Raw genomic sequence first — 18,461 nt, forward strand, 5'->3', positions numbered from 1 at the left:
TTTTGTCGCACTGACCAAGAAAGAAAATAACTGCCCATAATTTATGCAGGATAACACAGCTATTTACTGTCTATCATTCAGTCGATAATTAGGTATGCCTTAATTTTCTAGGGAAATGGTAGCAAAATTGGGAGCGTCTTGATTTTGCAAAAGAAAGCCATTAGAATTCTATGTCAATCAAACTATCTTCAACATTTTCGACCTCTTTTCAAACAATCACAGACATTAACTGTCATAAATTTATATATATATATATATATATATATATATATATATATATATATATATATATAAGACCTAGTCCTTTACACTCGACAAAATATAGACAATTACTCATTAATAGCCAATATACATGATCATGAAATTAGAAATAGTGAACAAATTAATATCCCATACTGTAGATTACATAAAACTAGAACAAATTTTTCTATCATGGGGATGAAATTATATAATAAGCTTCCCAGTCAATATTATAAGTTACCAACCAATAGTTTCAAAGCTAAATTTTATAATTGGCTTTTAATTAATCCTTTCTACTGTGTAGATGAATTTCTTAACATAAATTTACACGAAATTGTTTTTTAATAAATAAAGTTATTTAGATTAGTTACAATTATTATTCTGTTGCTGAGTTTTTCAACACAAATTTGTATGAAATTGTATTTTAATAAATAAGTTTAACTGCAATTTAGTTAGTTCTTCAAATTATTTCATGTTTTCATTGTATTACTTAAACTTTACTGTTTCTATTATTAGCGTTTTTTAAAATGTATTTATATGTTTTTTCAATGTATTCTGACGAAGCCTAAAACTGTATGTCTAATGGTCAAATAAATTGAATTGAATTGAATTGAATGACCATTGTGTGACCACTAAAGTACATCAATTTCAGTTTGTGTGGTTTGCATCTACTGGAAAACTTAAAGGCAAAATTTTTTAGAATAATCTTCAAACAAAATATCAGGCCAGAAATCCTTAATATTTCACGTGGTATCGAAGAACATAAACCAATGATGCAAGCTGTGTGTAGAAGAGTCCTCATTCGGAGTTTGTAAAGAACTTCTCTGTACATTCAGCAGGTGTTCAAGTATACCAAGCATTTCCAACTGCTGGCTCTGTGATGTCACACGTCTCTGCTCTGGAACTCCTTGAGAGGGGAAGCATAGCTGCAAGAGCAAAGTAGGGGGAGTGGCAGTGGAAGGGATGCAGATGTTTAAATAGCGGAGACACAGCATTACCTTCCCTCACGTGCCCTACTAGCTCTGCTTCGAGAGGGAAAAATGCACTCTGACGTCACAGGTGGGCCAGTTGGAAATGACTGCAGTATACATAACAATGTGAGCACAGGCTTTTTTTTTGTGCTTTATAAAAAAACATAACTGAAAATTACTGCAGATTTTGCAATGTTATTTACAATGGAAAAGTCTACATGATATAAATTAATAATTAACGAATCCTTTTAAAATAATACATTTGTACATTATATTCTATCAGCACAGAAGTGCCACAATCACTTTACTGACCAACAAAAATATCACTTACTGAATTAATTATAAATATAAAGCTACACTCGAGCTAGCCAAATATGGTGGCTGCGAATCACCATTGAACACATTTCTGCTGTGATTGTTTACTTCCTTGTGCACTGTTGCCATAATGTTACTTCTAGAGTCCAGAAGTTCAAACATCTGTATATTATTTCGCAGGGGTTACAACTGTATACTAGTAAATTATTTACATGATTTGTCAATTGTAAATGTATAAAACATAGTCTAATGTTGCATAGAAATGCAAAAATTAAACAAAAAAACGAGACATGTTGTCACGAAGCATGAAGAAGTGAATAAATCCAAAGTGGGTCTGTTCTTAGAATGTTACACTGAAGATCATCATATATCGCCGCCATTTGAGAATGCAATGTGAGCTGAACTACTCGTTTCTTGTCTCCGTGTCGTAGAGAAAGAAAAGGATAAAGAGTAAGCATCAACTTTCGTGTACAACTGGATAAAAGTACTACGAGAGTGTTTCAAATGATAAAGCAACTGTATAGAAACATCTGTCTGTCCTATAAACTTCTTTGTGTGTGTGGCACAATCATTCCTGTTGCCAATGTACGAGGTGAGTTAAAGTTCTAAGGTCTCAGATTTTTGTTCTCAGACTGGGAGCAGATAGAAACATGTGGTTTGGCTTAAAAGACGCGGGCACCCTTTGTGAATGTGTGACAGAGATGGCAGCAGTGTACAGTGCACACAAACCTAGTGGCAGCAGCTAGAGTGAGAAGCAATTTTGATACTTAAAATGGCGACGTTCTCGTTACAGGAACAGCGTGTAATCATTCTTTTTCTCCATTTGCGTGATGTGACAGCCATTGAAATTCATCGTCAGTTGAGTGAGATGGTGTCATGAATGTGAAGAATGTGCATTCGTGGGTGCAAGGTCGACTGTCATGTGACAATGAGCCAAAAGAACTTCAGCCACACACCAGCTGGACTGACAACATGATTGTGTGAGTGGAGAAATTTGTTCTGAAGGATCGCCGGTTCACTGTGGAAGATATCACCTCAAAAATTGACATTTCCGTGAGATCTCTACACACAATCCTGAATGAAGACCTGAAAACATAACGCAAGTGTCTCTTCGTGGAAACAATTTTGAAGTGGTTGCTCATGCTCCCTACTCACCTGACCTGGATCCTAGCGATTTTTGGTGATTTCCAACAATGAAGAAAACTCTCCATTGTCGCACATTCTCCAGTTCCGCCACTATTGCATCAGCGATTTTCTAGTGGTCAAAATAGACTCCTACAGAAGCATTCGCAGTGGCCATGGCATCATGGCATCGACATTGTGAAAAATGCCTACGTCTGCAGGGAGATTAAGTTGAGAAGTGACAGAAGTTTCAAATTTTTAGGGCAAGTGTTTGTCAGAAAAAAAAATCGAAGACCTTACAAGTTGAATGTACCTCATACAATGCTCTGAATTATTTATGGAAATATTGTTTTCATACCACATTCAATAAGACAACCTGAGCTGAACATTGCAGGAAACTCACTGTGACCACTGAAAACAATATCAATTCAAAATCTGAGGAAAGTGTTGGTCATGAGGTTATTTTGGACAACAAAACAACTTTGTTCAACTTCTAAGGAATGATACTAAAGTATACTCACTTAACATTCATGCTGTTACAAGAAATGTAATTCTGTTCATTTATGAGTACATGTTTACTGGAAAATGTCACTTTTTTAACGTAATAATTGCACGCATAATTAGTAGAATTTTAGGGCTCGAACTTCTAGACCCTAGTTATCTCTCACAGGTGCAACATATGCACCATGCAGCTCACACCTGCACAGACAGCACTACATCATGCACAAAATGGGAAGAGAGAGACGATTCAGTGCAGAATGGTGAAGGAATGTGATGGAGAGACAAAAAGGAAGCCGGGTACTCCAACGACCAACCACAATGTCTGACTAGCTCCACTGTAGTCTCTTGCTATGTTTTTTTTTTTTTTATCCAATGCCACCAGGTTGTCTTTTCGACATTTCTGGTCTTCTCTCTTGGCCATGGCTTAGTTGTAACCCACTTCTGAGGTTGGGGCGCCTGGAAGGCGGAGTTACATTACCCCGATGATGTGATAGGATGATTAAGTCTCTCGCTATGTTACTACATAAATACGCACATACACAAATTGCCTTTTCACTTATTCTTTACACAAAATTCTTGTCTTTCAATTACTAATTCAGTCACACTTTACCTTCTTGAGAAGACATCGAATGTACGCCACTTCACAGAACACTAGAACCCAACACATAAAGAGTTGTCCAAAAGTTTCGAACTATTTTGGTGAAAACTTGATTTTGCTTATTTCTTTCAGGTTTATATGGAAGTAACTATACAACAGAATCAATGAGTGACAAACCAGCATTATGTGGCTGTCGAACTACATGCCATGATCTTGAGGCTGCTAAGAATGAAAACCTCATGTTTTTTGCAACAGTGAGTTTACATTGCATTCAAGCAAACAAGAACAACCAGCGAATAGGGATTATAAAGAATGGACACTTCGCGTCGGTACCTTTGATGTAGCCGGATTGATTTCAATGACCTTCAAGCCAGCTAAAGCATGAGATTCTGCTTTCTCCCTAGAGTTGGCGCTGACATCACACCAGCTAGCAGTCGACACAGCGGAAATATAACATATATAATTAATACATCTAGGTACATTATGTACTCAAATAAAATAAATTGGATCCATAAAATAATAAATCCGTCATTAACTGTAATGTCTAGACTCTAGAGTTCCTTTATAACGAGAGTTGAGACGTTGACCCCAACAACAATTAAAATATGTAATGATTTGATAGCGCTGAAAATGGAAAAACGAAACTCTTACGAGAAGTAAAACCATATACCTATATTATATTATATACAAATATTAAACGAATTGGATACTTAATTTTATAATGTATTATATTATTTTATAATATAATTTATGATATCTGAAATATAAAATATTATTATTACAACTAGTTTCTTACTGAGAAATAAGGAAAAGCTGTTAACTTGAATTTATTTGAAGCAAAGCGTTACTGGATTATGCAATAAGGTAGGCGATGTTTGGATCCTGTGTCTCAACTCTATTCTCAATTATTATCTTAGCGTATGCTCGATTACACTAACCTCTAGTGCTTGAAAGTGGAACTATACGCTGGCACACAGAGAAACAAAACACAGGAAAATTCGCTCAGTGTCCATTCTTTATAATCCCTATTCGCTGGAACAACTATCTGACATGGGCAGAAGACCAGCCTTATTTTACAGAGATATACATGAAAAGCTATTTTATGCCATGTTTAAGGGGAGCTAAATCTATGCTACACAAAATAAAAATCCATAATGTTTGACCAACTCAAGTATTTTCTGCACAACTGAGATCATCATACAGCAAACACAAACGCAACTGTAGCATGCTACAAACTGTTTCGAAAAATAGAAATTAAAAATGCCAAGTTAACATATACCGAAAATGTATTAAAAAAATATGACACCAAAATGGCTAGAGACTTTTTTGGACTACTCTGTATTACAGTTATGTTCTTCCAGTTCTCAATAATTCTTTGCACTTGCTCTGTCATCATCACAGGCTTCAAATGTCTTAAGCACTTTACCGTCACTTTGTGGCTTATTCAACAGAGCTAGATAGTCCCAGAAACCTGTTTTCTGCCACAGCTGTCTGCTGATCTCCCTCTCAACCTGCTCAATTGTTTGCATGCCTCCCAATTGTTTTTCTACTCTATCAATAAAGAGGGAATGCTGCTTACCCATCAGATGGGATGCAGCTTCTTCTAAATGTTGTCCATCTTGCATCCCAGCTTCAGCAGCAATCCTGAAGTGCTGCTCAATGTCTTGAGCACTGCAACTCTGTACTATTTCTTGCCGCACACTCTGTCTGGTCTTTCTCATGTTCTCACGAGTCACTTCTTCAAAACTCTTCATATAAAACCTATCCCGCATATTTCCTCCTGTGTTCTGTGCGTCTAGTTTCAGACCCTTCTTCGCTGCTCGCAACTGCCTCATATACAGTCTGTTCTGCTCTCTTTGCCTCTCAGCTTCTTCAGAACTCCTCCGCAACACAGATAACCTCTTATACATTCTGTTCTTCTCTTTCCGCCTCTCGACTTCTTCGGGGGTTTGTGATGCCCTCAGTTTTCGCATGTACAGCCTGTTCTGCTCTCTCTTCCTTTCAGCTTCTTCTGGAGTCTGACGCAATGTAGACAGCTTCTTGTACATCCTCCCCTTCTCCCGTCTTTTCTCGACTTCCTCTGGAGTCTGAGAAGCTCGAAGTCTCTGCATGTACATTCTGTTCTGCTCTCTCTGCTGTGCGGCTTCCTCGGTAGACATCTTCATCACTGCCAGTCTTTTATACATCCTGCCTTTTTCTCGTCGCTTCTCTACTTCATCCATTGACTGAGAAGCTCGAAATTTTCTCATGTACAGTCTGTTGCGCTCTCTTGTTCTCTCCAGTTCCTCGTCCGTCTTATAGTCCTGGTATTTCGCTGCCTGTCCACTTCTCCTGGTCCGAATTCTCATATAGCCTTCCCACGCTTCGTTACTGTTAAATCAACAAATGGAGAAAATCATTTCAATGAAGCTTACCCACTTCATTACAGGTTTATAGAAAGCTTTTGTCAAGAAAAATAAATCACAATCGACCATTGATTCATGAGACCCTAACTTCAAAAATAATTGACCAACATCCAGTGAAACAAAAACTATGATTCACTCCTTTGAAAACACAGAAAAGAACCAGTCTCAGAACTGACATAGCCAGGGAACTAGCAGTCTAAGAAGTGAAGCAGTCTAAAAAGTTGAGTCTGAAAATTAGCACAGTTTAAGAAGTGGGACAGTCTGAAAAGTTAGTCAGAGAACTAGCACAGTCTGAAAAGTAAGTCAGAGAACTGGCATAGTCTGAAAAGCAAGTCAGAGAACTAGCAGTCTGAAAAGTAAGTCAGAGAACTAGCATAGTCTGAAAAGTAAGTCAGAGAACTGGCATAGTCTGAAAAGCAAGTCAGAGAATTAGCAGTCTGAAAAGTAAGTCAGAGAACTGGCATAGTCTGAAAAGTAAGTCAGAGAACTGGCATAGTCTGAAAAGTAAGTCAGAGAACTAGCAGTCTGAAAAGTAAGTCAGAGAACTGGCATAGTCTGAAAAGTAAGTCAGAGAACTGGCGTAGTCTGAAAAGCAAGTCAGAGAACTGCCATACTCTGAAAAGTAAGTCAGAAAGCTAGCAGTATGAGAAGTAAGTCTGAGAACTGGCATAGTCTGAAAAGTAAGTATAGGAACTAGCACAGTAGTTCTTGTACACATTACTTTTTTTCCTTTTACTCTTCATTCAGCTTAGTGCTAAAGATAATTTTGTGTTGTGAGTTGTGTTCATGTTGTGATTGTACATTGGTGTTGTTTGATATGTTATATATTGGCGTGTTATTTTGTGTTTTGTTTTGTATTTATTTTTATGTGAATTCTGTTTGTTCCCTTTCGTATTGTACTAACATTACCTTCAGGCATATGCCTATTCGTAATGCAATAAATTCAATCATGTTCATCTTTATATTTTGAATTATATTCACAGTGATTTTACAATTTACATACATTTTCGTGTTTGCTGATTTTGTCTGGAAACTATGGACAATGAGCAATCGCAATACTCTCTCCTCCTATGGGTCCCCTGAATTCATGGTCGACTATGCAAGTCACATGATTATATTGTGGTGTATTTACTCGAATAAGATCTCTATTTTATCAGATTCTTATTTCTGGTAAAGTGAACACGATCATAAGTGACGTTAAAAGAAAAATAACAGCAAGTTGGGAAGCAAGCATTTAATTAATGATAAAAAATGATACACCCAAAATCTTAAAGGCTAGAAAATAGAAGGGTCCAAAATGCAGGGAAATAAAGATTTGAGATTTTGAACACTAAGAAGGGTTTTATATGTGTAGGGGTCTTATCTTCGAATAAATACGACAAATAAAACTAAGGAATGAACATTAATAATTTTATTCTTAAAAGGTTAGTTTCAGGGGAAGAAAAATTAACTAAACCATCAGGGTGCCACAGGTTTCTAAATGTGAATAAAATATGAATATCGGTAACCGTTATCATTGAAAAAAAAATATTGATCAATTACACCAAACGACAACTGAGTGGTTTGGTGAAAGAAAGAATTACTAGAGAAAACATGGGGAGAAGGAGGATGTTTCTGATGTGTTACAGCTACCCAAGTACATATAAAGTAAAAATGTAATGAATCATGCCACATCTCCTTAGAAGAACTATCAACTCCGGTTTCTTATACAAGAACAGCATGTCTGTGTGTCACAGTCAGTGAAATCATAATATTATAACATGTTGTGGGGACAAGTGTTACAAAAACCCTCAAACCACTCCTCAGGAAGTAATACGTAACTCAAGTGTGCTGCTTCATTACACTAGCAGAGCTTATTCCCGTCAGTTCAGAACAGTTATGCAGTTATTTCTCATTTGGAGAAGCGCATGTTATTCGTAAGATTTTTCAGGCTTCATACTTTTTGATGATAAAATATCAGACGTCAGGGATCAATTCTGGTTGGTTCCACTGTAATTTTATTTAACAAGCTTATCAAATATAAATCTCTCTAAATTAGTTAAGACAACATCAAAGAATATAAGGGAGATCAAAAATAACTGGCGAGGTGACAAAGGCGGTACGTAATCATCTTCATATAACTGGTCACTAATCTTTTTCTAAGCAACAATAGTCTTCATAATTAAGCTTGCCTTTTCTGAGACATGGAATTAAATTCTATATCATATAACTCAACAATCATCAATAGAACAGCACAATATATGTCATATGCGGACGATATTGTTATCTTATCACGCAATGTAAGTACAATGGATGAAATACTCAAACAAATAGAAGCTGAAGCAATCAAAGCCGGTCTGGAAATTAACAATGATAAAACTAAATACATGTATAATATGAATAATGACAATACTAATAAGATTAATTTAAATGATACTAATTTTGATAGAGTTTCCTGTTTTAAGTATCTGGGTTCCATGGTGAAAGACAATAATGATGTTATGACTGATATAAAAGAGAAGATTGCAGCTGGGAATCGAGGTCTTTGGGCATTGAATGAAACTATGAAGTCCAGGTGTATCTCAAGAAAAGCCAAAATAAGAATATATAAAACTATTATTAAACCAATAGTAGTATATGGAAGTGAAACCTGGACTTTACCTGAAAGGGCAATAAGGATCTTAAATGCCTGGGAAAGGAAAGTGTTACGGAAAATCTTTGGGCCTACTTATGAGCAAGGGTTTTGGCGAATCAGAACAAATGCTGAGTTATATGAATTATATAAAGATATTAACATTGTTGTTGACATAAAACTCAGAAGGTTAGAGTGGCTGGGACACGTACCCAGGATGGAGAACAATCGCACACCCAAAGCTCTACTAGATGCATTGCCAGTAGGAAGAAGGAAAGTCGGACGACCTAAATTGAGATGACTGGATGACGTTCAGGCTGACCTAAAGTTGGAATTAGAAGATGGAGAACACGAGCATTAGACAGGAGTGATTGGTCGGACGTTCTGAGGGAGGCTAAGGCTAAACTACAAGGGCCGTAATGCCAATGATGATGATGATGATCATATAACTCATAGTATTCTCTGCATATCTAAAAAAAAAAAAAAAATGCATTTTTAAATGCATACAAATAAACAAAGATAATGTGCTTATGTTACAGGGAAGTTCTTTACAAACGCCGTGTATATATTTGTCTCTCTGGCTGAGATAAATATATTCACCAATATTCCATGTCTTTGTATTGTATTATATTTATTAACAGTCCATGGTATTCATACATTGCTTACAGCTAGAATATGGAACAAGTCAAAAAACTTAATGCTATTATAGTCTTAATTTATAGTCACAGTCTAGATGAAATATATACAGTACAGACGAGATTTACAATATAGTCTACTAGCACAACACAAAGTTTTAGTACCAATTTCATGAAGTGTTATGAATTTACCTACAGAATAGAAGGCGTGAGAAATTAGGTACTTCTTTAATTTGGCCCTAAATAATTTTATGTTTTGAGTTTCATTTTTTATATCGATAGGGAGGCTATTAAAAATTTTTACTGCCATATAACGCACTCCTTTTTGATAGCACGATAGACTTGCCGATGGAGTATGAAAGTCATTTTTTTGACGTGTATTTATGCTATGAACTGTTGAATTAGTTACAAAGTTTTCACGATTACATACGAGGAAGATTATTAATGAAAAGATATACTGACAAGCCATGGGCATCAATATTCCATGTCTTGGGCCAGTATCTGTTGTCTCAATGCACATCATACAGTGGAAATGAAGTACAACTTTTACAAAGAATTTTTATTTATGAAGAATTCATCAGAAAGTGTTGCAGAAAATTCCACAGGAAGTTCTCAGATTATTTCATGACAAAACAACAATACACTGATTAATGCTGAAATTAGTGTAACTGGGTCTGTGTCAGATAACAGAATGTTGTGCCTTCAATTAAGGAAAATCTGATTCTCAATTATAGACTAGTCATCAAATGGCATTGTAACACTTAGGTGGTTAAAACTGCTGGTATGTTTTCAGACTTGATCAATTTAAGATTCATCAATATCTAATCATTTGTTTAATTGTACTGAATTTGAATACCGAATAAAAATTCCTAAAATTGGACGTTTGAAGGACAGAAAGAAAATGTGATATACTGAAATGCTTACAAGAATAATATAGCTGAGTAAGTGCTGCTATAAATAGTAGGCCTACTGAAAGTTAGCTAATAATTCGGAACTCTTACACGACTGACGTCAACTCTAGTCATACAGCTTACCTTTCCTTCACACCAGGAGGTCTCGAGTCTTTCTCGGATGGAACCATTTGCGTGTGCTTTCCATGTGCAGAATGAGTGATGATGTCAGGGACCCAGCCATCCAGTATCGGAAAATCGAACAATACGTATAAGAATTCATGATGAAAGAATCCAGTGACAATTAGGTTAGGTTAGAGTTCAAGTTAATGTGCACGATTATCATTCTCATTCAAGAATGGTTCCGTGTAAGAAAGACTCATGACCAACAAATATAAAGGATAGATTTACTGTTTAACACAGTGATTCAGTTTCCTTTACGATATCTAGGGTTACCAACTCTCCCGTATTTTATTGTAATCTCTCATCTCCTGTACTTTTTTATTTTCTCCCACATTCCTTACAGCACATAAAATATAAACTATGGCTTACTAGCATTATATAACTTAGTGTTTTCACTGAAAGTACTGTATGGTATTAAAAACTTTATTATAATTTCTAATTTTACAATTTTAAAGGACTTAATTTATCAGTTTCGCAGCCTATAAATGAGATTAAACAAATTTATAGACAAGAGTGAAAAAAAATAGTTTATTTAAAAATGCTCGCAACTGTCGAGGTTATATCAGCATCACTGGTGTGCTGGAATTTTTTCCTGCAGGAGTTCTTTTACATGCCAGTAACTCTACAGACATGAGCTGTCGTATTTAAGCACATTTACTCGTATATGCCATCGACTTGGGCTGGGATTGAACCCACAACCTCGAGCACAGACGGCCATGCTATACCGACTACGCTACCCAGGCCGACTCAAGAGTAAATGATTATAAAATTAAATACACTAAAATTGTAAAAATTACTGAATATATGTACAGTGTTCGACATACATGTTTTATGTATCAAACATTAATACAAATTATATTAAAGGCTCAATTTTATTATGTCGCTTCTTGTCAACTAAGTGGAAATAATCTCCAATACAGGTGGCAACCATTTCATAACACACCGTTTATATTACTGTATATTTGTACGCAAAAGTAAATCATAATACTATGTTTTTACCATACACGTACAGCAAAAAAAAAAATCCTAACCAATAATGTGTTATTAAAAACAGCAGTTTCTATGTAGGTGTGTCAAAAAATTATTTATGCTCGACCATGCCGAAATGTAGTAATTATACACCTGGTAGCAGCCCTTTAATGGACCTCATTAAAGTTCAGGTTTTCCACCAATCAGAGAGCACCATTGTACCAATATGAAAGCGCAAGTATCGATTATTCTCGGATATGCAATCGAAAGACAACTAGCGAAACATCATGGAGGCTGGAAATCCAATACTGTCGCAGAAGGTTATGTTCTGTTACTATAATAATTAGCGTTAATTGTAAATAATATTCAAATAAATTCAATTTGTCATCTCGTTTTTCAATGTCTAAATCAATTTCAAGGTTATATCAAGATTAATGTTCATTTTACTCTCTAGATTATATCAAGGTCAATGACATTATTTTGTTCCTCGGAAAAAATCAATACTTTCGCGTCTGCGCACATCTCACAATTTACGAGATATTGCACAAGGTCACTTCCACTCCCCTGTCAGATAAGAATAATATGAATACTTATGAATAATTTCAAGTTAGAAATATGGTCGAGCATAAAAAGTCGTATGAAACTTGACTATAATGGTAATTAAGACGCGAGTATGTTTGTTTATTTTCATACGAGCATCTTAATTACTATCATTATAGGCTCGTTGCATAATGTACTATTTTACCATACACGTACAGCAAAGAACTTCCTAACCAATAATGTGTTATTGAAAACAACAGTTTCCATGTAGGTGTGCCAAAAAATTATATTCGCTAAACAAAACTCACAGTAAAAACTAAGCCATTTACGCAATTTATACTGATGCATAAGAATGTGTGTGCATCACATGAGTCTGCTGACTGCTGACTATGAGGAGAATGGAATGTCAGCAGCAAGCGGTGTGGCCACAGCACTGCTGAAGGCGGTCCAGGTAAAATTATGGCTTCGTACATCTACGACATGATGGAAAACACAAAAATTTCGCAACACGCTGAATAACTTGAAGAAACTGCTTACGTCTGGTCTTTCACACTGCAGTCACTTTCCTGTGCTGTGTCTCGCAGCCTCACTCTTCTTTTACGTAATCTGTCTCTTTCTCGTCGTCGTTCAACCTGCTGCGCAGTCTGAGACGCCAGCGCCCTCCTCTTGCTCAGCCTGTTCCGCTCTCGCCGCCTCTCGAACTGCTGCAGCTCCAGCAGGATGGCCGTGCTGCGCTCCAGGTCCGTCTGCTGCACCAGCTGCTGCTCCAACTTCTCCTCCAGCTGCTTCAGCCTCCTCTTGCGCTGCCGGTCCCTCGCCCTGCGCAGCTCCACTTCTTCCACCGTCTGGCACGACAGCATCTTCCTCTTGCGCAGTCTGTCCTTCTCTCGTCGTTTCTGCACTTCTTCGGGGGACTGAGAGGCCAGGTACTTCTGTTTCCGCAGTCTGCTCTGCTCTCTCTGTCTCGCCAAGTCGGCAAACAAGGCAACGCTGCCCCACAATTCCGACTGCTTGATTAAGTCCAATTCACTAGCTCCGGTATGCTGGCTCTTACTGCTGCACATTCCTAACTGAGCCAAGCAGCTCCTCATCTGCTGCTGCCTGACTTCTGTGGCTCTCCGTTTGCGCAGTCTGTCCTTCTCCCGTCTCCTCGCTGCGTCTTCTGCTGTCTGAGATGCTAAGGCCATTCTCTTACGCAGTCTGTCTTTCTCTCTTATCTTCTTCAGTTCTTCTTCTGGTTTACTTGCTCTGCATTTCTTTTTGTTCAGTCTGCTCTGTGCTTTCTGTGTTTCGCGTCGTTCTGCTTCGACCACATATGGCCTGGTCTTTGACTTTATTCCTTTCCAAGCCTCTTTACTGTTCAAACCAAACAAATGGAAGAAAATGATTCTATCTTAAAAGCCTTAATATTCACGAGTGTAAATGCCATTATCTAGGCTTTCACTGGAAATTTCACCCTTTATCTCAGTGAATTTTAATGGCATAATAGCGAAGAGAATAACTAGCATAAAATGTACGTCTTCCAAAATTCATTCAAAAAGAAGCAACACGATCAAAAATGTTTAGGTGAGGGGTTTGGACTTTTTCCATTGCTGGTTGTCACAATCAAAAATTAAGACACAACGTTTCGAAGGGTGGTTCTCCCTTCGTCTTCAGGTGGAAGGAAGGAGAGAAAGGAAAAAACCTACTGTTGGGATCGTTACATACAGCTATTCTGTATGACTGATCGATTGATTCCGGGCTTCGGTGGAGATTCTAATTAAGAAAAACCCGAAGTCATTAGCAGTATGTTGGCACTAAACCAAACGGAATAAAAAAGATGGGCGTGAAGTGGCTAAAAAAATTGATGAAAGAGACACAAAAGGAGGGGGCGGGGAACTAAAAAAATGAACAAGTGTTATGATAGCACGATAGAAAATAAAAGAAGGTAAAAAAGGAAAAAACTAGTAACAAAGGACATGAAAAAAAAACTACTACTGCCACCTAGCGGTAGCAGACATTACTATTAACTACTAAGCTGCAACACTAGGTTGCGTTGTCTAATGGTGGAGATGACCCCAGATGGTCTACGTGGTGTTGGTGACAGCGTTCTTCCCCTTGTATTGAATATTGCAATAGAAAAAGTCCAAACCCCTCACCTAAACATTAATGATCCACCATTGCTTTCCAACCCTTATTTAGATCAACACGAACAAAAATCTCTTTAACTTCACTGTAATTTCTAATACACTGTTCGTTCGATTTAAAACATTCATACACTATCTATCTGAAGCTGTGCTAGTGGCTTGCATCATACAATGTACAAGATAATCACAAAAAATCTCTTGAACAGACAGTCATTATTACAGATATCAAGAAATAATTGTTCACCATTTATTAACAGAAGGATATTTTATTATTATATGTTTGGCACAGGATGCAGAAACTCTCCAAGATTTTATTTTTATAACAACAATGCTAGAAATCTATACAACAAAGCAAGAAAATTGACGAAAACAAAAAAGATAGATTTATCATTGCAATTTATGTCATGAACAGTGGCGTCTTCTGGGGGTGTGCGGGTCGTGCGCCAACGCCCAAATAAAATTAGGAAATTATGGTATTATTCTTTTAATCCGTATAAAGTACATTACATGAGTGTTTTTCTTTAATAATGATTATTAACGCTTCAACTGAACTGCTACTGCTATCTATCGTCTAGCGGCCTAGCCTAGCAGTATGAAACGCGCTAAACTTTGCCATGGCGTTGCAACGAGTCACTGGCTGTCTTGAGACTCATTGCGCTTGCGCCCTCTCACTCTCTCCCTCGTCTTTTAGCTCCTCAGGACGTTGAAACTACTTCCAACGCCACACGCCGACGCCAGTACCGGCATGAACAGTTATCGCTGATGTTGCGTATCGTTTTAAGATGGCTAGTGAAAGCATTGTACAAAAACTATTACATAGTCCTTTTTCATCGCTTCCTTACGCACAGAAAAAACAAGTTGTTGACAGCGGCAGACCATGTCCTAATTTAATAATATCAACGTCTGTAAAGGGCAAATGTGGTGCTATTGGAACTGGAAGGGGGTTTGAGAGACATTTTCGGAAAGAGCTATATGAGATTTCAAGCTGGCTCTGCGGCTGTGATGTAGTGAACAGATTTTATTGTTGGACATGTTTGTTATTCTCAACAAAGAAAACTGTTTGGAATCAGCAAGGGTATGGTGATTTAAATCACCTTAATACTGCTGTGAAGAAACATAGTGAGTCAGAAATTCATCTCTCTAGTTTTTTAACGTTCAACAGATTTATTGCATCCCCTACTAGAATTGACGTTCTTCTGGATTCTCAACGAAAGGTTGAAATAGAACTGCATAACGAAAAAGCGAAAAAGAACAGGGAAATATTAAAGAAATTGATTAATGCTGTTTGCTATTTAGCGAATCAGGAACAGTCATTTCGAGGCCACGAGGAAAGTTCAGAATCTATAAACAAAGGAAATTACGTGGAATTTCTTCTTGCAAGTGCCGAGTTCGATTCACCATTGAAAGAACATTTACTAACGTCTACAGTTTTCCGCGGTACTTCGGCAAACATTCAAAATGATTTAATCAATTCAGTAGCCGATGTTCTGAGGGATGAAATCTATAACGAAATCCAGAATACAGATTTTGTGGCTATTATGCTTGATGAAACATCAGATGTAAAACTGTATTTCGTTATTTTCCAGTTTCACAGAAGAAAGTAGTAGAACGGTTTCTTGGGTTTCGTGACGTGAGCGCTGACAGAACTGCAGCAGCTCTTTTTGATCATGTCAATGAAGTAATGGAACAATATAACTGTGGGGATAAACTAGTCGCTCAAACATATTATGATGGTGCTGCCGTGATGAGTAGTCACCTCAATGGACTTCAAAGCAAAGTTTTGGAAAAATATCCTAAAGCTCTCTTTACGCACTGCTATGCTCATGTTATGAACCTAGTACTTCAACAATCATTAGAATGTAACAAGGACCTAAAAGTATTTTTTTCCGGTCTTAAATCACTGCCTACATTTCTTTTCTCGTTCTTCTAAGAGGTTACATGAGCTTTCAGCATTCATGTCCCGAAAGTTACCATCATTGTCTAATACCCGATGGAATTTTACCTCTAGACTTATCCATACAGTCAGTGAGAATAGAGAAGCGTTGATAATGTTCTTTGAACATGTTAAGGAAAGTGGGAACTTTGATCATATAACTGCAATGACCGCAAATGGATTTTCTAGCTTCCTCAAGGATTTCCAGAACATATTTTTAATAAAGATTCTATCTAACCTACTTGCTTTTTCGAATGTTTTGTTCACTATACTCCAGTTTAAAAATGTTGATATTTTGTATGCCAGTAGTAAAATTACAGAATTTCAACAGCAGCTGCAAAAGGAAAGAGAGAATTTCGAAGCAGTGTGGTCTTCTATTCATGATACTGTGGAAGATGAAGAGGTGATTGAAGTAAAAAAGAGTCACAGCGAGATTATTTCAAGCGACTTTATTTCGAAATCATTGATAATGTTAGCAATCAGTTAACAATTAGATTTGCATCATTTGAAAAGCTACAGTATTTTAATTTTATAAATCCAACAAAAATGGCCCACTTCAATAAAAGAGAAAACTTTCCTAATGATTTATTAAATAGAGTGCAAAATATTTATGGCAGTGTTTTTAATGTAAGCAAACTCCAGAATGAACTTCACGTATGGTATGCTTCTAATGAAGGGACGGACAAAACGCCAATTCAAATTGTAAATTATCTATTGGACATGAATTTAATGAGTGGATTTACGGAAATATACAAATTAGCATTGCTGGTCTCAACAATTCCTTGCACTACGTCATCTGTGGAGAGGTCATTCTCATCATTGAAGAGGATCCACACCTACTGCCGCTCCACTCAAACACAGAATCGGATGTCTAACTTAAGCCTTATCTCAATCGAGAAGGAATTACTTGCCAACTTACGAGAGGACAAATCCAGGTTCTACGAAGCAGTAATCAAGAAATTCTTGCAGAAGAAAAGGAGAGTGGATTTCGAATTCAAATAACTGTGAGTAATGAGACAGCTTTAGTGTTTTTGGTTTTTAATTAATTATACTTATATGTTGTTTAGATTTATCTTAATCGATGTTTACCCTCTCAGCTTTATTCAGTTTTACTGATGTTTCAAAATTAGACGAAAATTTACGCTAATTACCTTTATGAATGACTTTCCTATTATTTGTTCACAAAAAATGTGAGGGAATGTGTAAAGGTTAATAAAGTATGTTTTATTTAATTTTTTTCTTTGCCAACGCCTTAAGATCAAAGTCAGGAGACGCCACTGGTCATGAATTTCTAATAGTCTTATGGTTAGGGAAAACCTCGGAAAAAAACCCAACCAGGTACCGGTAATCATTCTCACCGGAAATCAAACCCAAGCCCGAGCACAACTTTGGATCTGCGGGAAAGCGCCTCAGCCGACTGAGCTACGCTGCTAGCTTCACCACTTTATGATGTTGTCTATTATTAGCAATAATATCTGCTCTTCTGTTGGAACCATCTTCGGAAATACAGTGAACGTGCTCAAAAATCCCCCAACCTTGTTTACTGACAATGGCTATTAATGTTCTCAATCTGCTGGGCCTGTTATTAGGCATCAACTTGTCAATGGTAAATAAAATCTTGTAAAACCAACCCAACCTCAGTCTCATTCTATCTCAGACGTATTCTACATGGAAACAGTGCAGCTGTATTAACGTACAATGTTTTCTATACCTGATACTTCTCGTATACATATGTCCTGGTCGTGAATCAGTTCAATAAGGTAATGTATCACCTTCAGATAGTGAGTGCTTAATCTTGTGTCGAGTAAGACATCACGCATCCATTGCAGCACAGAAGTTTTGACTGCCTTATTTTTGTGTTTAACAAGTTGTTACAGTCAACTCTGGATATAGTGAACATTCGGCTATAGTTAACTTAAATCGTTAGTCCCGACCCACATATATTAAAAAGTACATTAATATTTCCGTTTATAGTGAACCTCACTTCGATTATAGTGAACCTTATAAATTGAAGTTACAAGTGTTGTATCCTGCCAAATTCTTATTTGAAGTCAAACTTTCTTGTATAAAATTGAAAGATTATGTTGAGAACAACATTCTAGTTTCTTACTCCTTTAGTCAAAGGACAAAGGTTGTTGTTGTTGTTTTCTAATGCCAGGCGTTTGACAATAAAGTCATTTGACCTCTTACACTCCAATATTTTTCAAAGATATTATCATGACAAATATAAATGACACTCGGGAGGAAATTAAAAGCAGAATAAATATGGGAAATGCGTGTTATTATTCAGTTGAGAAGCTTTTATCATCCAGTCTGCTGTCCAAAAATCTGAAAGTTAGAATTTATAAAACAGTTATATTACCGGTTCTTCTGTATGGTTGTGAAACTTGGACTCTCACTCTGAGAGAGGAACATAGGTTAA

At 36.9% G+C, this 18,461-nt stretch overlaps 1 protein-coding gene across 5 annotated transcripts in view; it reads right to left on the reverse strand.

Annotated features, from left to right (window-relative positions):
• Positions 1–302: 302 nt before the first annotated feature.
• LOC138711041 (uncharacterized protein C05D11.13-like) overlaps positions 303–18,461 on the reverse strand; it is a 36,723-nt gene continuing 18,564 nt past the window's right edge. For 3 of the 5 annotated variants that reach the window (XM_069842333.1, XM_069842334.1, XM_069842338.1), the window contains one exon: positions 303–6,117. In XM_069842333.1, the coding sequence (XP_069698434.1) occupies positions 5,112–6,117 (1,006 nt within the window). In that variant the 3' untranslated portion in view covers positions 303–5,111. The other 2 variants (XM_069842336.1, XM_069842335.1) reach the window with 2 other exon arrangements.

The sequence above is a fragment of the Periplaneta americana genome, chromosome 12 (genome assembly GCF_040183065.1).
Source record: "Periplaneta americana isolate PAMFEO1 chromosome 12, P.americana_PAMFEO1_priV1, whole genome shotgun sequence".
NCBI classification, from domain to species: domain Eukaryota; kingdom Metazoa; phylum Arthropoda; class Insecta; order Blattodea; family Blattidae; genus Periplaneta; species Periplaneta americana.